At 45.6% G+C, this 20,026-nt stretch overlaps 3 protein-coding genes and 1 non-coding gene across 8 annotated transcripts in view; 2 read left to right on the top strand and 2 right to left on the bottom strand.

The window, feature by feature from the left end:
* Nucleotides 1–543: 543 nt before the first annotated feature.
* Nucleotides 544–7,554, top strand: LMLN2 (leishmanolysin like peptidase 2). Its single transcript, XM_036242175.1, is given in 15 exon segments — nucleotides 544–552; nucleotides 2,783–3,080; nucleotides 3,217–3,301; nucleotides 3,392–3,443; nucleotides 3,772–3,915; nucleotides 4,167–4,292; nucleotides 4,475–4,559; nucleotides 4,702–4,847; nucleotides 4,922–5,096; nucleotides 5,282–5,351; nucleotides 5,423–5,519; nucleotides 5,625–5,897; nucleotides 6,103–6,332; nucleotides 6,509–6,688; nucleotides 7,347–7,554. Coding segments are annotated over 15 exon segments (2,178 nt in total).
* Nucleotides 7,555–8,418: 864 nt separating this feature from the next.
* CUNH14orf119 (chromosome unknown C14orf119 homolog) lies at nucleotides 8,419–13,061 on the bottom strand. 2 transcript variants are annotated; one of them, XM_036251518.1, is made up of 2 exons: nucleotides 12,806–13,061; nucleotides 8,419–9,060 (listed from the first exon to the last, which is right to left on the bottom strand). In XM_036251518.1, exons 1-2 carry the CDS (start codon nucleotides 12,838–12,840, stop codon nucleotides 8,634–8,636), a joined length of 462 nt encoding a protein of 153 aa, XP_036107411.1. In that variant the 5' UTR covers nucleotides 12,841–13,061; the 3' UTR covers nucleotides 8,419–8,633. The 2 variants fall into 2 exon arrangements, with proteins under 2 accessions (XP_036107411.1, XP_036107439.1); XM_036251546.1 differs by lacking the exon at nucleotides 12,806–13,061 and adding an exon at nucleotides 11,629–11,661.
* A 210-nt stretch (nucleotides 13,062–13,271) lies between these two features.
* ACIN1 (apoptotic chromatin condensation inducer 1) overlaps nucleotides 13,272–20,026 on the top strand; it is a 36,099-nt gene continuing 29,344 nt past the window's right edge. For 3 of the 4 annotated variants that reach the window (XM_036251247.1, XM_036251083.1, XM_036251163.1), the window contains exons 1-3: nucleotides 13,272–13,453; nucleotides 14,867–14,932; nucleotides 19,680–19,791. In XM_036251247.1, coding sequence (XP_036107140.1) covers nucleotides 13,274–13,453; nucleotides 14,867–14,932; nucleotides 19,680–19,791 — 358 coding nt within the window. In that variant the 5' untranslated portion in view covers nucleotides 13,272–13,273. Of the gene's footprint in view, nucleotides 13,454–13,844; nucleotides 14,059–14,866; nucleotides 14,933–19,679; nucleotides 19,792–20,026 lie in introns of those variants that run through there. The other variant, XM_036251329.1, reaches the window with a different exon arrangement.
* Nucleotides 18,802–18,909, bottom strand: LOC118621654. The gene has a single exon (XR_004957750.1). It is a non-coding gene; the product is annotated as a U6 spliceosomal RNA (small nuclear RNA).

The raw sequence follows: 20,026 nt of genomic DNA, 5'->3' as shown, positions 1-20,026 counted from the left end.
CTTCACCTTCTCCTTGCCCATGATCTCTCCTCATCTCCACCTTTTCACCTCAGCCTCATCGTTCTCATCCTGTTTCTCTCATCACAGCTTTATTTCTCCTCCACACTGTGCACTTGAGAAGCACTATTGCACGATGGGTTAAAGCCTGTACTCCGGAGCCTAACTATGTGGGTTCAAATCCCACATTTTACCACCTACCCACACTGACTGATTTGGCTGTGCCTCAGTTGTAAAATTGGAATAATAATGATACCTGCATTGCATGGTGGCTGAAAGGCTCACATAAGTCTAAAGAGTTCGGGACAGTGTCGGGGCACAAAGGAAGTGCTCCATAAAATGGTTATTATCCTCACCCTCCTTACTTCCTTGCTCTATCCTCACTTTCATCTCTCATCTCTACTACGTTTCTGCACCTATTTCACACCTCTTCAAAGAGGCATAGGTGAATCAGACTCAGCTCCTACCCACAGTCTAGCAAAGATACAAGCACAAAAATAAACGTCAGGAGAGTATAATAAGAGCTACTTCAAATATGTTAAAGAAATGCTATTGGTGACCAGAGGATATGCAAACTGACAGCCTGGGGAATAAAGTCTCAACAGGCAGATAATTAATCTCTCAGCTGGATCTTGAAAGATGAAGAAGAATTTGCCAGGCAAATGCAGGAAAGAGGTATTACAGCAGAAGAAACTCGAGGTGTTTCTTGAGCTTCCTCTAAGAGAAGGTATGAAGTTCTGCAAGTGTGTGTGAAGTTAGGGTGAATCCCTGCCCTGGCGGGGCACGCCCTCCTCAGTATGGCCACAAGGGGGCAGCAAAGCATAGGAGCGGCTGCAAGCGGCGGCCCGAAAACCTGAAGAGAAGCCAGCCCACAGACCTTGGGTCCATCACCGAAATTCTGACCTGGAAGTTTTGTTTCCAAATTGCCCCGATCCCAGTCAGGAGAAAAGAAGAAGGATTTCAATACTTGGAGAAAAAGACTAGACTGGTCTTAGAGAAAAATCAAGAGTCCCCTAAAGATTTGTATACATGCTGATAAGAACAGAATATTTCTCCACTGAGTTCAAGTGTCCAGAGAATATGCACGCTTCACTTGACTTTGTTTTTATCATGAGCCAGACATTGTTCTCAGCACTTTACAAATCAACCCTATCAGGCAAGTACAATCATCCCCATTTTTGCAAATGGAAAAATTGAGGCATTTGGCTAAAGTTGCATAGAAGGTGGCAGAGTGTTTGGCTCCAGAGTTTGTATGCCTCTCTTGTCATGGGTAGTGCCAGCCACAGTTCTGGAATGTAAGAGTATGAAATTCAGCCTTCCCAGCCTGCTCTATCACTAGTTAGCTATGTTGCCTTATGTCACTGCACCCCGACCTGCCTCTTCAAAAGTTAAATAATAAGGTTAGGTTCTGTTCCTTCATCCACAAACTGAAGACTACGCCCTCTGGGCTATGCCGAGTGCGGTGGATACAAAGCCAGCCAGGAAGCAGGCCCACCTTGAAAGTGCAGGGTGTGGAGGGAGAGCCTCTAAGCCAACAATTATAAAAGAAGATGACAAGTGTTCTGTTAGGAGCAGGAAGGAGAGGTCGTCCTCACCCTCTGGTAGGTGTAAAATTTTGGCTGGAGGTGTTAAGAAAGGCTTCCCAGAGTAATTACAGGGAAGGTAGGAATTAGCCAGGCAGGCAGGGAAGGAGGAGTATCCAGGCAAAGTAAACAGGATGTGAAAGCACAGCATGAGCAAAAAAAACCACCCCAAAACAAAGGGAATTCCAAGAGTTCCATAAGGACATCTTTGAATATCTTCCATTACTGTCCATTTTAAGAGTTTACTTTCCCATGCCCCAGCCGGTTTTGCTCAGTGGTTAGAGCGTCAGCTTGTGGACTGAAGTGAACGGTCATGGGTTTGATTCCCTGTCAAGAGCATGTACCTGGTTTGCAGGTTTGATCCTCAGCCCTAGTTGGGTTCATGTGGGAGGCAACCAATCAATGTGTCTTCCTCACATTGACATTTCTCTCTCTCTCCCTCCTTTTCACTCTCTCTAAAATAAATGGAAAATATCTCAGGTGAAGACTAACAAAACAATAAAAAAAGTTTACTTTCCCTCCCCGGCATGCCTATAAGTGGCTTCTGTGAAGCCTCCCAGAGCTAACACAACAGTCTCTCAATGGGGGCTGCTAGTCAACCGATATGGATTTGTTGAGCACCTACTAAATCCCCTATACAGATGGAGGAGATGCATAGATGTCTGGCAGATCAGAGTCTACCATGCTCTGATATGGGGCTAGTGAAGTGCAGGAGCCTCTTTTGCCCATCTCCATGAACTAGGAAGACACCTATGAAACAAAGACTGCCCTGACACACACACACACACACCATTATGTTAACACCCTATTTTAGTTCTGGGAAGGTCCCAAGGTTGTCCCGTCAGAAAGGCAGGGGAATTAAGATGAGGAAAGGAAGAAGGTTAGGTGAGTTCCTTCGTAGGTGGGGCAGGGTCTTCTTTGCAAAGGTTGGTTTAGGCCTTGGGAATAACACTGCCCCTCCCCCAGCTCTCCACCTCTGGCGCCCCTGGGAGGAGGCAGTTTTGATCCTTGTGCTTCACATCCGACCCCCTGGCAGGAATTGTAGATTTAGTCAACAACACTCAAATCTTGAAAAAATAAGCAAAAGTGGTGAAGGGGATTTGCAGAGATGATAAAGGAAAGCCGGAAGTAAGTGAGGCAGGGAAGAAGGAAACAGAAAATAGAATCCAGGACAGGCTATGGAAGACACTGGAAGGAAGAAGCTGCTGCTGCTGCTGCTACTCCTGGGGGCTGCTGCAAGCAGATGTCTACATGACGAGACACAGAAGTCTGTGAGCCTTCTCAGGCCCTCTTTCTCCCTACCTCCCTCAAACTTCCGCTCTTCCTCCCTCATCCTCCCTGGCTCTCATGATCCTCAACCCCTCCGAATCCAAACCTGCTATATAAAAGACCCTGTGTCAGATGGAGCTTGGGATCCTGAGGGAGATGGGATGAGTGGGGAATCCCGAGCCCTGGCCGCAGTGAGAGAGGCTGCTCAGCGACTCCAGGGTGTCCTAGCAGGTGAGTGGGTGAATAGAAGGAGTCAGGGAGGGCTGAGGAACAGAGGGATCTGAGGCAGAAGATCACCACAGAAGAGGAACTGGAACTCTAAGATACTGGGGTGAAATGGGACTCTTGTCTCATTAAGTGCCTCCAGTGCAAGGACCCCTGCTTCTGAGCCGAGACCCTGCACAGTACTGCCATGCTATCTGGGGAGACCCAGATACCCCCAACTACCACAGGTGAGTTCAAGTCATTGTGAATGTATACAATACCTCTTCGAGGGTGCCCAGCAATGTCTCCAGCTGACCTCAGATATTCATTCTTGGCAGGTGCAGCCTCTTAAACCCAGGGTACAAAGGAGAGAGTTGCCTGGGCGTAAAGGTGAGAGCCACTTCTCAGCTGTGGGAATCTGAAGATCTCTAGCCTGCCTAGACCTCTCAAAGACCACCAGTGTCAGAATTACTTAATGTGCTTCCTAACAGTACAGATTCCTGAGCTCCCTCTTCCCTCGGCAATTTATTAAGTCACAGATTTGGTTGGGGTGGGGAGGATGGTAGAACTCCCTATTCTAACCCACTGCCTAAATGACACTGAATCAGGCTAGAGGTAGGGACTCTCTGCCCCGCACTAGTACCTAGTACCTAGTTTCCTATTGTCATATCTTCCAGCCCATCTGCTAATTTAGATGCCACATTTCACTCCCTGCCAGATCCCTGATGCTCATCTCCGTGGTTATGCTTTGTGGCCAGAGCAGGGTCCCCCACAACTGGTCCAGCCAGATGGGCCTGGAGTTCAAAACACAGATTTTCTCCTGTATGTGCGGGTTGCCCACACTTCCAAGTGCCATCGAGAGGTGAGGTTCAAATCAAATCCCTTTTCCCTACTCTGCCTCTCTTAATCTTAAATGAGGGACAAGGAGCATAAAAAGGAGTTTTTATTAAATTGTGCTTATTTGGGATAACTTGGGGCATGCTGATGAAGTGGGGATTAAAAACCCTCTAAACCATCCCTTGAAACCACTGGACCTCCATTTTCAGGAAGATTTCTTCTGTGTTACCCCACTTCTCTCCTTTCCACCCCTACATTGTCCTGACCCATCCACAGCCCTCTATCATTGCCTATGCTGCCTGCTGCCAACTGGACTCAGAAGACAGGCCCCTTGCTGGTACCATTGTCTACTGTGCCCAGCATATCACCAGCTTCAGCCTCAGCCATAGTGACATCGTCATGGTGACTGCTGCATAATGACAGGTTGGGGGAGGTGGGGCAGGTCACTTAGCTTCCCATAAAGTGGAAGAACCTATTTAGAAGGTGCCTCGAGTTCTAAGAAGTGATGGGGCAGAAGGGCTAGTGTGGTTGGTTGATCCTGCTGCAAATCCAGTTCCCCTCACTCTGCTGTCAATTGTCCGCAGGCCACACTACACGAATTGCTCCATGCCCTGGGTTTTTCTGGACAGCTCTTCAAGAAGTGGCGGGATTGCTCCTCAGGACCCAGTGGTAAATGAGAGGAATTAGGAAGAGGTCTTCCCACAACGTCAACCAGAAGGAATCACTACTATCTCATCAATTTCTTCTTTCCAATTCTACCTCACCCTTCCTAAATTTTCCTCATATTGCCTTTTCCCCTGTCTGTACTCAGTTCGAGAGAACTGTTCTACAAGGCAACAGGTGATGAGGCGAGATGAATGGGGACAGCTGCTTCTCACCACCCCAACTGCTAGCCACAGCCTGGCCAAACACTTGGGAGTGCTAGGAGTTTCACTGGGCGTCCCCTTGGAAGAAGAGGTGAGCATAAGAACACCTTGGGGTGATGGAAGGAAGAGGGAGTAGTGAGGTAGCAAACAGCTACCTTCCTCTAGTAGGGCCCCTTGTCTTCACACTGGGAGGCCCGACTACTCCAAGGCTCTGTAATGACCGCTATCTTCGATGGTGCCCAGCGCACTCGACTAGACCCAATCACTCTTGCTGCCTTCAAAGACTCAGGCTGGTATCAAGTCAACCACAGTGCTGCAGAGGAGCTGTTGTGGGGCCAGGGTAAGAAATAAGGGAGAATTACAGAGGGGCACACATGACCAAAGTCAGCTTGGGAGAAATGAGAGGGGCTGCAAAGGATTATCTGCTGCTAAAATGTAATGGAAGCTATATAAGCATAGCTAGCACAGAGGGATGTTTGGGGCTTCATTTGTTGAGGGCTCTTTCTCTTCTTCTCTCTCAAAAAGGATCTGGCCTGGACTTTGGCCTGGTGACCACATGTGGCACTGGCTCCTCGGACTTCTTCTGCACTGGCAGGTGTGTGTGCTGAGTGGGAGGGCTGTGCAGCATCAGTGGTTCCAGTGTCACTCTACCATCCTTCTCTCCAGTGGACTGGGCTGCCACTACCTGCACCTGGACAAGGGAAGCTGCTCTTCAGACCCTGTGCTGGAAGGCTGTCGCATGTATAAGCCCTTGGCCAACCAGGTGAGTAGACTAGAAAATAGAGAATGAAACTGAGTGGGCCTGGAGAGGAGTTAACTTCTAAGGCATTGAGACAAACACTATTCTACCTTCTGCCCTGCCCTTCAGAGTGAATGCTGGAAGAAGGAAAATGGATTCCCACCTGGGGCAGAGAATCCCCATGGGGAGATCTACCATTCCCAGAGCCGTTGCTTCCTTGCCAACCTCACATCACAACTGCTCCCTGGGGACAAGGACAGGCATCCCTCTCACATCCCACACCTGAGGGAAGCAGAGCTCACTGGCCACTGCTACTTACATCAGTGCACAGAGAGGGGAACCTACAAGGTGCAGGTGGAGGGATCCCCATGGGTCTCATGCCCCCCAGGAAAGGCTATTCAGGTGAGTGTCAGTGAAAAAGCTGTAGCACACTGGCAAATAAGTTCAGAAATGTTCGTGCAGTGGTACTATTCAACCTGTTTTATGTTTATTTTTGACTAAGTATCCAGTGAGCCTATGACTCTGGCTTAGACTACACATTTTTCTTAGGAGGATTTGAGCAAAAAACTGAGGTTCTAACTACACTCTGCTACATATTTCCTTGTAGATACCTGGGTACTATGGTCTTCTCATCTGTCCCAGGGGTCGGCTGTGTCAGACTAATGAAGGTACAGATGCTGTTACTTCCCCACCTATGAGCCTTTCAACCCAGGACCTGTTCTTCAGGCTGTCTTTAGGATTAGCTGGGCCCCCAGGCCATTCCCTGGGGGAAGAAGAACGAGAAGAGCTGACTGAAGCAATCCTACAGGCTCTGGTGAGCAGAGGAGGCACTGACAGGTAAAGGGACAGTTCAGGCTGAGGACTTTCACAGTGGGCCACAAAGAACGCTTAAGTACTTACTTCACAACTGTCCTCTGGAGACTTTCTGTTCATCCCACTCCCAAGCCTGTATGTTTCATGAGATAGTCTTCCAGGGACTATACCTCCACTGAGAGATCCAAATGTCCATTTAGGTGCTATTTCCACAGCCCCTCAATTACCACTAATCTGGTGTTCACTGTGCATATGAGGAAGTCCCCCGGTTGCCTAGGGCCTTCAGTTGGTATGCTGCACAGGGCCCTGACCCTGACTCTCCAGAAGAAGCCTCTACAAATATATTACAGAGGAGCCAACTTTACCACAGAATACACCAAGTAAGATAAGATCCCAAGTGGGTTGTTTTTTATTTCAAATTCCTAGTGCAGATGCTTGAAATTGCACGAATTAAGCACCTACTCATGTATATACATGAATTTAGACAGAATTATTTATTTCAGAAAACAAGGATCCCTGACTAACATGATTACTTCAGGCCTATCATTATGGGACACCCATCCCATCATGATAGTGGAGTTCCCCCATCTCTAGGACACAGGGATCCTACCCCACTCCTTTCTTAAGCACTACCCAGGCACCATGTCTAGCTACCTAACCACTCTAATCAAGCCTTCCATTAAGCCACTTCCCTCACAGCCAAATGAACTCTCCTTCCAACAATCCAAGATGCTGAAGACTTGGATCTTGGTCTTATTCCTACTTTCAGGTTCTACAGTCGCTTTTACTAATTTCCTGTTTAGCTTATTGTTTGTATTGGGGGGGGGTAGGGAAGTACGTGCCCCTAGTGGGAACCAAACCTGGGACTCTCTGGTCCGCAGGCTGACAATCCAACCGCTGAGCCAAACTGGCCAGGGCTAGCTTATTGTTTGAATGAAGCAGGATTTTATGGGCTCTATATATTATAGTAAAGGTAAAGCCCTTCACCTCCTAAGCTTAGGCATTATCCCAAGCCAAATATTATTTCTATGTTCCTAGGTTGCTGGTTACCTCGGACCACAATCACTCGATGACCCATTTAGGTCTGTCCATAGGGTTCTGCCTAACACTGCTTATCCTGGTGTGTACACTGGGAACCATGGCCTATCAGAAACGAGCTACTCTTCAGGTGGGGCCATCTGCCCCATACCATTCACCAGAGCTCCAAAGCACAAGGGGCCCAGTTGGAGGAATAAGGGAGGTGTGACGTTACCCAGAGCATGATGGAGGCAAGACAGAGATTATTTCTTGGAAGACAACCAGACGGAAGGTTGATCTACTACCTACACTTAAGTTCTACTTTTCTCATAATTACTCTTTTCATACTGGGTTTGCAATGAAAAAAAAAAATTAAGAGACTTATGGTTCTGAAGATTCATTCTTTATTTTGATACAAAAAAATAAACCCTTCAATCTCTAAAGAATGTTACTTTTCATATTGTTGTAGAGCAAACTTACAGAATATCTACTAGCAGCTCCAAATGCTTTAAAGAAAAGTCATCGCTATTTCGATTCAAACACACATCAGTATGGAGGAAGGAGTAACTAATTAGCTCCCTCTTCCGATTTTTCCATAATTTTTACTAAATTATCACAGGAAAGACAGTGGTGAGGATGTCACATAATTATGCCAGAATCTGCTAAGGGTAGTGAAACCAGCCAAATATAAAAACATGACTTTTTATTGCCCCTTCTCTCCTGTTTTTGGAGTAGGAGGACTCTATTTTATATCCCATGGGCCAGCAGTAGGCTTGATTTGTTATGTGTAGGTGCCTTTTGGTTATAGCTGCAAAAGAAGCTATTAAATTCTCGAGGGTTTGACATCTCTTGGAAAGATGCAAACTAGAGGCAGACTGCTGATCTGGATTTGCTTAGATAGAAAACATTTACACTAGGGGTCCTGCTGATGTGCTGTTAACATTGAAATAACCAGGCCTGGCCCTGGCCAGTGTGCTCAGTTGGTTTAGCATCATTCCATGCACCAAGAGGTGGTGGGTTCCTTTCCTGGTTGCCGGCTTGATCCCCAGTAGGGGGCGTGCAGGAGGCAGCAGATGTATGGTTCTCTCATGGATGTTCTCTCTTTCCCCCTCCTCTCTCTCTCTAAAATCAATAAAACAATTTTTTCTAAAAAAAGAACGAACGAACCAATCCTCTACTGGTTTTAAGCTCAGTCAGCAGATCAGGATACCATCCCATGAGCTTTAAGTGGCACATCTGGAGTTCTCACTGTAAAGTTGTGGCTTCAGCTCCATAGACTATGGTTATCTTCTCTGGTTGTAATGCCTTTCAGTCTTTACCAGCTGTAGCAGCCACTGCTTGGTAAAATTTTGCCACGAAGTCTGGCTCACTGACCTCCAGCTGCCTGACAAATTCATTGCGCTCCTCCTCAGCCCAACCTCGAAACCACTGATCCCAAAGACGTAGCTGGCACTCAAAGATACAAGGTGGTCGGTTGGCTCCAGACACACTAAGCTGCTCCAGACCTTCCAGCAATGGCTGTAGTTTTCCTGGCACTGCTTTAGTTACCAGGTCCTGTAGAAAACGTTCACGCTGGGGACCTGACCAACTGGCAAACCAGTGAAGAATACACTTCATTTCCTGGGAAGTGATGTAAGACATTGGGGGAGGAGAAGAGTTAGTAAAATTATCTGGCACTGAGGGTAAAGGAGAAGGGAAGTTTAACTGCATCGAAGATGATGATTCCAGTGGCATCCTGAAACATAAAACAGTTATATTCTCTTTAGATAGAGCAACCAAAGTACAACATCCCAAGAACAAGGGATCTTAACATACTCAATCAACATCTATAAAGAAAATTACTTTTCACCAATTCAATTTACAGGAAAACAGGGTCCTTTCTTTGGGTTATTATCCAAGTATTTTAGAGAAGTCATTCAAGAATAACTTCATTTTATACTTACCAGCCTCCCTCTCTTTTTCAAACCTATTATCCTCTCCAACTACTGTTTCCTTACATCATTCTTTTTTTTTAAATCCTCACCTCAGGACAACTTTCCATTTTTTATTCAGACAGAGCGGCAGAGAGAGAGAGGGAGAGAGAAACATCAATGTGAAAGAGACACATTGAGTGGCCGCCACCCACACAACCCAACCAGGGCCAGGGACAAGCCGCAACTGAAGTACATGCCCTCAGTGGGAACCGAACCCGGGTCTCTTGGGACCGCAGGCCGACACTCCAACTGCTGAGCCAAACCGGCAAGGGCCCTTCTATCATTCTTATAAAGAATCTAAAATTAACCAATACTTTTTCAAGTGACGACAAATTTTTTACTAAATTCTATTTCATGCATAAGCATGTCTCCCGTTTATTATTACTTCGGCAATTAAAAAACAACAAGCAGCCTTGTACAGAACAGTGAAAATGGCAAGAGGACAGTTTACAGTTATTCTGTAGGATAAATATCTATTTTCTCAAAAGACCTCTCGCCCTTTGACCATATCAACTCTCAGTTCAGATCATTAAAATACAAATTTCCAAAATTATTTATTCACTTCTCCAAGATCTTTAATGCTATCATTATCAACATCTGGCCATTTTTCCTGAATTACATCAATTATGTCATCTGTAAAGTCTCCTTTAATGATGATTTCATCCTCCCACTACTTAGTCACAATAGGAGAATTTTTGAGAAAAAAAACCTTTGTGCTTCTTTTAAGATCAACTTCAAAAGTTGCAAGGCCACCTACTCTCGTTACATATTTCTTCTTTGCTCTGTGAATTTTGGCTAAACTTGTGACAGCCCTCTTTCTTTGTTTTGGTTGACCCCTTCCACCTCTCTTGTTTTTTCTTCTCATCCTCTTCCCCTGCTGTTCCTTGACCCTCATTAATTCCAGGTTCTTCAATATATTTCTTGCTCACTTTCTCCTGCCTATTTCTATGTCCCAGGTTGAGTTAAAAAAAATAATAATGATTAATGTTGATCCATCACATCTTTCCTAAGCGAAAAAAGGAACACCCCCTCCCCTTTTTTTAAATTTGTTTCCTTTTATTGACTTTAGAGAGAGAAGAAGGGACAGGGAGAAAGATATAGAAACATCAATGAGAGAGAACATCGATCGGCCGCCTCCTGCATGCCCACTGGAGATTGGGCCCACAACCTGGGCATGTGCCCTGACCAGGAATTGAAACGGTGACCTCTGGGTGCATGGGTCGATGCTCAACCACTGAACCACACCAGCAGGGCAGGAACCCCTTTCTTAATCAAGCACATGCAGCTGGTCAGGGAAGACCTAGATACTAACCATTCTAGAGCCATCAACAGTGGAGGGGGAAGAACCACCATCATATATAGTGTCATATATGTGTGTGTGTGTGTGTGTGTGTGTGTGTGTATGTGTATAAACATTTCTTTTGCAATGTGCATATAGCTTCTAAAATATGCCAAGAATTTGATAACATCATTATTTCCTTATATTTCCTGTAAAGCACCAGGAAAAATTAAAGAGCAGAATAAATGATGGGCACCTGGCCAAAAATAAGATAACATAGTAAGAAAAACAAGAGAATAACCACGTGTTTATATAAGACTAAAAAAAAAATTTACAAGACTGAAAAACACAGCCTGGCCAGTGTGGCTCAGTGGTTGAGCATTGACTCATGGACCAAGAGGCCCTGGTTCAATTCCAGTTCAAGGCACAAGCGTGGGTTGCAGGCTCAATCCCCATTGGGGGTGTGCAGGAGGTAGCTGATCTGTGTCTCATTGATGTTTCTCTCTCTCTCTCTCTCTCTCTCTCTCTCCCTTCCTCTCTAAAAATCAATAAAAACATATTAAAAAAAAAAAAAGACTGAAAAACATCTAGTCGGTTTGGTGACTTAGGGATCTCTAACAGTGTTACAACACAGCTGTAGATGACAACTAATGTCTTTGAACAATTTTCCTTAATGTTTAACACCTATTAAGATCTGGCCAGGGTGGCTCTGTTAGTTGTAGTGTCCTCCTGTGGTGGGTTTGATTCCCTGTCAGCTCACAAACAAGGGGTTTCAGGTTTGATCCCTGGTCGGAACACGTTTGGGAGGCTGCCAATCCATATTTCTCTCTCTCTTCCTTCTTCTCGCTAAAATCAATTTTTTGTTGTTGTTAATCCTCACCTGAGAATATTTTTCCATTGATTTTTTTTTTATTAGAGAGAGTGGAAGGGAAGGAGGGAGGGAGGCGGGGAGATTGAAAGAGTGACACCGCCCTGGCCTGTTGCTCAGTGGTTAGAGCGTCGGCCTGCAGTCCAGAGAGACCCAGGTTCGGTTCCCGCTAAGGTCACGTACCTCGGTTGCGGTTCGTCCCCAGTCCTGGTTGGGGTCGTGCGGGAGGCAGCCACTCGATGTGTCCCTTTCACGTCGATGTTTCTCTCTCCCTCCCACTCTATCTGAAAAAAAAAAAAGGAAAAATGTCTTCAGGTGAGGAAAAAGAAAAAAAAGAGAGAGAGAGAGACACATGGATCGGTTGCCTCCAGGGCTGGGGATCAACCTGCAACCCAGGTACATGCCCTTGACTGGAATTGAACCCACGACGCTTCAGTCTGCAGGCTGACACTCTAACCGCTGAGTCAAACTGGCCTGGGCTGTAAAATAAATTTTTAAAAAATTAATATGCCTACTGATGCCCTGCCACTGATTTGTATCACTAAAGCACCTGGAAGGCCAAGTCACTTGAATAGTTTTCAAGGCCCATAATTTGAATCTCGAACAACGAAAACCTTGAACTAGTACTGTATATAAGCTATTTTACTGTTTTTACTACTTCAAACTGTATTATTTGCAATGAGAAAGAAAGGAACCCCTAACAATATCAGTTCAGTACCAAAAGTCTTTTTTTTTTTATCCTCACCCGAGGATATTTTTCCTTTTTTTTTGTACAGATAGAGTAGGAGGGAGAGAGAGGAAGGGAGAGAGAGAGAGAAACATCGACGTGAAGGGACACATCGAGTGGCTGCCACCCGCACGACCAACCAGGGCCGGGGACGAACTGCAACTGAAGTACGTGCCCTTAGCGGGAACCGAACCCGGGTCTCTCCGGACCGCAGGCCGACGCTCTAACCGCTGAGCCAAACTGGCCAGGGCAAAAGTCTTGAGAGGCTGTCTTTTTCAGCGGCCTTACAGGAAGCAATTCCTCCTAAAGGAAACTTGATTCTTACTCCAGGAAAGGGAGAACTTTCCCCGAGTCTTGTGACATGGCTTCCACGGCAAACTCAAGTTCAATGTTCATGAATTAGTTCAAATCTGAGTCCGAAGACACGGTGCTGCCATTTGCCCACTTTGGAGGCCACCAAGCCTGGCATTTCGAGGTCTCAAAGAACAACGTAGCCTTAGATGGGAGTGGCGGGGATTAATAGGATGGGAGGCTGCAACTGTTTCCGTAGAAGAGCGGGAGACTTGCCCTACCAGGGTGATTCGCAAACACCGAGTCTGACCCAGCCCAGGGAGGCACTTCTACCCCGCTTACCTCCCCTTTCCTCTCACAGGGCACCGAGAGACCATCGCAAGAGCGCTTAGGCTCCAACTATCGCCACCGCTTCCATGTTTCCTGAAAACCCTAAGCAAGGCCAGCCAAGCAGCCCACGCACTTCCGGTCCCGGACGAGCTCCAAACACCCAAGCGCCTCAGCGCCTCAGCTTTAGGTCCGGAGACAGCCGAATAACTCCGATCATGGTTATGCCAGAGTCGAGAGCTTCCGAGTACATTCGATTCAAGGCCTCGGTAAAACGAAGATAACCGAACTCTGAAAGCAGGGCGAAGGAGGGGGAGCGTCCGGGAGGAAGGAGAGAACCGATTGGTGCCGACATGGGGACGGAAACACCCGAGCTGTTCCGGAGGAACCCGGAGAGCTCTGAGTGGTAATCGAGGGGTTGACTACGGCAGTGGGCGGGGTCAGATCGGTACGTTCGAAGGGCGTTGGCGGAAATTACCGAAGATGCCCGAAGCCGTCGGGACGGACCCGAGTACCTCACGCAAGATGGCGGAGCTGGAGGAGGTGACTCTGGACGGGAAGCCTCTTCAGGCGCTGCGGGTGACCGACCTGAAGGCCGCACTGGAGCAGCGAGGCCTAGCCAAGAGCGGGCAGAAGAGTGCCCTGGTCAAGCGGCTCAAAGGGGTGAGGAGACGGCCTTGCCGGGGTGTCGGAGAAAGCGGACCCGGTAGAGACGAGTCTCTGCCGCGGCGCAGGCGCAGTGTCCGGGCTCGGCGCGAGCTCGCTCAGGCCGCCAGCGCGAGCCTCCGGAGCCGCGCGCACGGTGGTTGGCGAGGCTCGCACTGGAACAGAGATAGTGCCGGTTCCCGCCTTAACGGCAACGGCGCGAGCCCAAAATGGGAGGGTGCGCGCTACTCTCCTGGAGTGTCTTAAGCTCCTTCCTCCTTCCCCCACCCGCTCCTTGTTTGTGTCTGTGGTTTCGGCGCATGCGCTGCAGAAGGAGTTAAATCCCACTACAACCACCGGCGTTGCTGGCCTGAGGGGGGCGAGTTGGGCTGGGTCGGAGTTAGGGGTATAGTTGGGCGGAGGGGTAGATGGGGTTGGTATCCATAGACAGGAGAATAGGATTGGGGTAGGGTAAAAAAATGTCTGATTAAGTCAGGCGGTGAGATGAAGAGAATCCTTAGTTTGAAGGGACATGATTAGAGGGGGGGTTATAACGTATAGGACATCCACAGCAATTTGGGCAGATTAGAGTTTGATGAATATGGGTGAGAGAGGTGAAGCAGGTTGGTATATGTTGGGGATTTTGAATCGGTTTCAATAGATTAGGGTGGGATAGTCATAAGGTGGGTGGATAGATTGGTGTGTATGCATTTGGTGTGAACGGAGGGAAGATGAGGATGTTTTGGTTTTAATTAGAGTGAATTAGGGTATATGGTGGGTAGTAGAGATTAGGGCTGGGTTGGCTCAAGGGTTAAATTGGCAGACCATTGCTTGTACATAAGCTGACAATTTCGTGTGTTGGGGGGTGGGGATTGGGTCAGACCACAGTTTACAGAGTCTGTGCTCATTTTGTTCTGTAGCCTCCTCTTTGAAATTTTAAAAAATCTAGGTACTACGCTTTTGGAAAGAATCTCAAGTAGCTCTATTCCAGGGTAACTGTTTGACCTAGTAATTCTATCAGCCCCAAAGCAGCAGCCCCATGTTGGTTGCATGTATTTGAAATTCATTCGAGTATTTGAAGTGATTTTACCTGCAGGGCCAGATTTAGAAGGAGCACTAGTCAGAAGTACAGAAGATAATAGGGATTATAGTACTGGTACTGTCACTGATTTTGTTACACAGCTAGGTCACTGATTTTCTCTTATGTGCCTGCATTTTACACTCTGTACATTTGGGATCAGTAACCATGGCTACATTTAAGGGACTTCTGAAGATGATTGAAAACAGTGTTAGTAAAGGTCCCTGGAAAAGGAATACAGTTTAAGTATGTATGGTTAGTTGTTGTATTTAATGAGGAGATTGAGGGAGGAGTGGGGTTTTTGTTGTTGTTTGTTTTTCTGGTTTCTGACATTTTGCTCTTCTCTGTACCAGGCCCTAATGCTAGAAAATTTACAGAAACACTCAACACCCCATGCTGCATTTCAGCCAAATTCCCAGGTAAGAAAGATTCGTTAGAATGGGGTAGGTTCTTTGGACACGTGGAAGGACATAATGTATATTTGATGCTTAATTCCTTACCAACTTTTCTTAAGTTCCCTGGGTCGGAAATGTTCTCATACCAGGACAGTTGAATTCTGATAAAGAATTGAACAGAATCAGAGGAGCTATTAGTTAATTTCTGATATTGAAATGGTGTGTGCAGAAACATGTGGCTCCAGCAGATTGAGTATAGTACTTGGATCTAAAGTCATTTATTTGCCATTGATTTGGGAAGAGTAGTGGTCTTTGAATATAGATATAATGTACTTGCTGAGAAACTATTGTGTTGATACAGGTTTTCCAAGAATTCAGTCTTTTGGAAATCATCGACCATTTAAAGTGTTAATACTAACCATGCTGTTAGTCCTAAATATTATTAGTTGCTGTTATTTAGGGCAAGATACTTAACCTTTGCAGGCCTTGGTTTTCTCAATTTCACTGTTTGTAATATAAGAGGTTAAACTAGATCCGTAGGTTTATAATTGCTCTGCTGGTGTTTTGTGGATCTGCTTTTTGGGGGCTTCCTAGGGAAGATACCTTCTTTCCAGGTCAGCAGGTTTTGTTAACACTCTCCTGTTAAACTAGATTAGATCTATTTTTATCTGGTTTTTATATTGAGTTTCTGCATAAGATGTTTTTAGAAGAAATTATTTCAGTTTTTTTAAAAATCCTGAAAGCTAAAATGTTAGTGCTATCTTAGACTGCATGATCTCAAGATTCTTTTCACTTTTAAAATCCCCTCATTGTAGTTTGTCATGCACTTAAAGTAAAAATCCAGATCTTTGTTAGTGCAGTGGTGTGCAGCTCCAGTACTAGATGGAGTCCCAAGATACGGTGGAAAAACAAGAGAGCCTTCCTAATCCCTTATCACCTCATTAAGCTGCGTTATAATCTAGCCAGCTTTCAGAGGTTTAGTTAGCACTTTAACAATCATAAGAAACTGCATAAGTTAATCAGTTTATGATTATATTCCTTTTGCATTTTAGTGTTTGAAGCTTTGCTTTTTTTTTTTTTTTTTTTTTTTTAATATATTTTTATTGAGTTTTAGAGAGAGAGGAAGGGAGAGGGAGAGAGAGATAGAAACATCGATGATTGAGCCTGCAACCCAGGCATGTGCCCCGACCGGGAATCGAACCAGTGACCTCTTGGTCCATGAGTTGATGCTCAACCACTGAGCCGTACCAGCTGGGCTGAAACTTTGCTTTTATTAACAGGATTTTCACAGTAAATACATATATTCTCTATTACATGCAATCCACACTTCATTGGTGTCCATTGAGTACCAAGATACTCACCTCTAGTTGAAAGCAAACATTTATTATGCTTAGGAAAGAAGACTGAATTTTTTCCTTTTTCTAGAGTTTGTTTTTTTTTTTTTTTTTAACAAATGACGAAGATTGTTATTGGACCAGGAGCAGGGTCAGAGAGAGAAGCAGCAGAAAGGTGGGTTCTGCCTTGAGTCCCTAGAGGAAGAGAAGCAGGAATCAGACAGGAAGAACAGCACCTACAGGGAGGAGGAAGGCGGGGCTGGGTCCCAGGTCTGCCACAAATCAGTTATTTACCCCTGGGACTCAGTTTTCTCACCTGTACAAAGGGGGAGTACAATACCTGCCTGGCTCCCTCCAAGGGCCTCAATTCAGCTTCATGAGAGAGCAGGTATGGAAGAGCTTACCAAACTGTAAAGCCTAGTGCACACATATAGGCTAACTACAGACCTGGGACCAGGCCCAACAGGGCTCTGAGGAGTGGAGACAGTTAAGTGTTGGCAATGAAAATACTGTTTGAGGCCCAGACAGTCCATTGAGCACCTCAGATCCCTAACACTTGTGCTCTCTCTCTGCTCCCCTCATCTTCCCTGCATCTTCTGTCCTGGGGTCTGAGAGACTCAACTGTGGGGTCACTGAGGGCTGGGGAGAAGGAAAGTTCCTGCCTTGGGCTGGCCCACACATCCACTCTGAACCTGAGGCTGGGGCCATACCAGCCACACCCTTGGCAAGGCCCTGCTTGTGGCCTCCAATCCCCCTTGATGAGCAGGTTTGTTTCCTGTGATGAACAAATAAATGTACTCCTCATAGTGAGGAAGGGCCGGGACCCTCGGCCCCCTTTTCCCTGATGGCCACCCTTTCAATGAGGTCTTATGTGTGTCTAAATTGTCCATCTCTGTGTCTCACCTCCATCCTGGTGAGGGTTGGAATGACTGGTGGAGAATTCTTCCTTGCAGCACCCCAAGTGGCTGCCAGCCTGGGAAGGAGACAGCATCTGCCTCCTCCTGGGACCTCCAGACCAAGGAGCCCCAGACCAGCAGAGGCTTGAGCCTGGCTCCCCATAGAATTCTAATGGCACTTGCCATGCAATAAGGTTCTTGGGAGGGAGGAGAACTTGTGAGGAGAAGGATGAAGGGCAGAAGAGTGATGTGGGAGTCTCTGTTGCAAAAAAATGTGGGGGAGGATTAAGCACCTGCATTTTAAATATTATTACCAAGGATTTCATATCACCCAAAGAAAAGGGAATTAAAAAACTGAATGGACATCCCTTTTTTTAGTCTCTTGCTTTCATACTTTTAAGTACTGTACTAGAATTTTAGAGATGTTTGTCAGAATATTTCCTGGATAAGAAGAGATTGGTCTTTTGCTAACCACAAAAGATGAGCTAGTATGACCTAGTATTTTCCCTTTTATTTCTTTTTTTATCCTCACCCGAGGACATTTTTGCATTTATCTTCAGATAGAGCGGGAAGGAGAGAGGGAGGAAGAGAGAGAGAAACATCGATGTGAGAGAGACACATTGACTGGCTGCCACCCACACAGCCCCATGGGGCCGGGGACAAACTGCAACCGAGGTACGTGCCCTTTGCGAGAACCAAACCTGGATCTCTCTGGTCTGTGGGCCGACACTAACCGCTGAGCCAAACCAGCCAGGGCTCCCTTTTATTTCTTGATATTACTAGAAAAATTTAGATTGCTTTTTTCATTTTAATTTACTTTTGTTACAGATGTTTCTCCTTTTCTCCCTATTGACATGCTCCTCTCAATCCCCCCACCCCATCCCCAGCTTTGTTGTTCATGTCCATCGGTTATGCATACATGCATATAAGTTCTGTGGTTTATCTCTTCCCTCCCCCCTAATCCCCCTCTTCTAAGGGTTGTCAGTCTGTACCCTACTTGCACGTCTCTGGGTCTGCTCTGTTCCTCAGTCTGTTATATTCATTATATTCCACAAATAAGTGAGATCATGTGATATTTGTCTTTCTCTGCTTGGCTTGTTTTGCTTAGGATAATACTCTCCAGGTCCCTCCATGCTGTCTCAAAGGATAAGAGACCTTTCTTATAGCTGCATAGTGTTCCATTGTGTATATGTACCACAGCTTTTTTATCCACTCGTTTACTGATGGACACTTGGGCTGTTTCCAGATCTTAGCTATTGTAAATAGTGCTGCTATGAACACGGGGGTACATACATTCTAGATTGCTTTTAGATAATATTTTCTGTCACCTAAAAATATAGCTTAAAAGACATAATTTTACAGGAATTTCTTTTCTTTTTTTTTTAAGTTACTTGTGCATCTCTCTTTGAATGGGAATTAAGTATTTAAAATAAAAAATTAGCCCGGCTGGTGTTGCTCAGTGGATTGAGCTTCATCCCATGGACTGAGAGGTCCCAGTTTGATTCCTGGTCAGGGGCACATGCCCGGATTGTGGGCTCAATCCCCAGTAGGGAGCATGCAGGAGGCAGCCCATCGATATTTCTCCCTCACATTGATGTTTCTATCTCTCTCTCCCTTTCTCTCTCTAAAAAAAAGAAAAATAAATAAAAACATACATATATTTTTGAATATAGAATGCTTCATGAATTTGCGTGTCATCCTTGCGCAGCAGCCATGCTAACCCTCTCTATATCATTCCAGTTTTTAGTATATGTGCTGCCGAAGTGAGCACAGTAAAAACATTTTAATTTTTTTTTTTTTAATCCTCACCCAAGGACATTTTTGCATTTATCTTCAGATAGAGCAGGAGGGAGAGAGGGTGGAAGAGAGAGAGAAACATCGATGTGAGAGAGAGACATCAAGTGGTTGCCAACCACACGACCCCAGTCGGGGCCAGGGACAAACAGCAACCTGTGTGCCCTTAGTGGGAACCAAACCCAGGCCTCTCTGGTCTGTGGACCGACGCTCTAACCGCTGAGCCAAACCAGCCAGGGCAATAAAAACATATTTTAAAATATTATGTTCTGCCTCTTATTGCAATCTTTTGTGAATCATAGAACTTTATTTTGGTCCTCAACATAAAAGTAGTGTAAAAAAAAGACCCTGGCCAGTTTGGTTCAGTAGTTAGAACGTTGGCCTATGGACCAAAGAATTGCTGGGTCGATTCCAGTCAAGGTTACATACTTCAGCTGCAGTTCAGTCCCTGGCCCTGGTTGAGGTCGTGCAGGAGGCAACTAATCAATATGTCTCTCTCACATCAATGTTTCTCTCTTTCTCTCTCTCCCCCCAACTCCCTCCCTTCCCCTCTATCTGAAGATAAATGGAAAAATATCCTCTGATGAGGATTTTTAAATAGAGCTTTTTAAAAAAAAAGGCCATCCAACATTTAATAATCTTTCTTGAGTCCAGATATAAGGAGTAGACTTTGCTCCATGGTATTTTTTTTTTGTATTTTCCTAGTTTGCTTTCATAGACTTTTCTTTTTTCATGTTCTCTACACAGATTGGTGAGGAGATGAGCCAGAACAGTTTCATAAAGCAGTATCTGGAAAAGCAACAGGAGCTACTTAGGCAGCGTCTAGAACGTGAAGCTCGAGAAGCTGCAGAACTTGAAGGTAAGCCCAAACTGTCACTTCTTACAAGGAGTTCTTCATTCTTATTTCTGGAACTGAGTAGATGGGCCTGTTTAACTAGGCAATTTCAGGAATCAGTCATCCTGAGACTATTTATTTGCTTTGGTAGTTTATGGAGCCAAGTGAGTTACTATTTACCTTTTGTCAGGGAAGAAGACAATTTGACTATCCCATTAGAATAGGATTCTTGCCAGTAGGTAGAGTTATAAGTAAATTA

Source organism: Molossus molossus, unplaced genomic scaffold (genome assembly GCF_014108415.1).
Source record: "Molossus molossus isolate mMolMol1 unplaced genomic scaffold, mMolMol1.p scaffold_m16_p_1, whole genome shotgun sequence".
Classification (NCBI taxonomy): Eukaryota; Metazoa; Chordata; class Mammalia; order Chiroptera; family Molossidae; genus Molossus; species Molossus molossus.
Note: the sequence above shows the minus strand (reverse complement) of the source record. Positions and strands in the feature narration are given on the sequence as shown.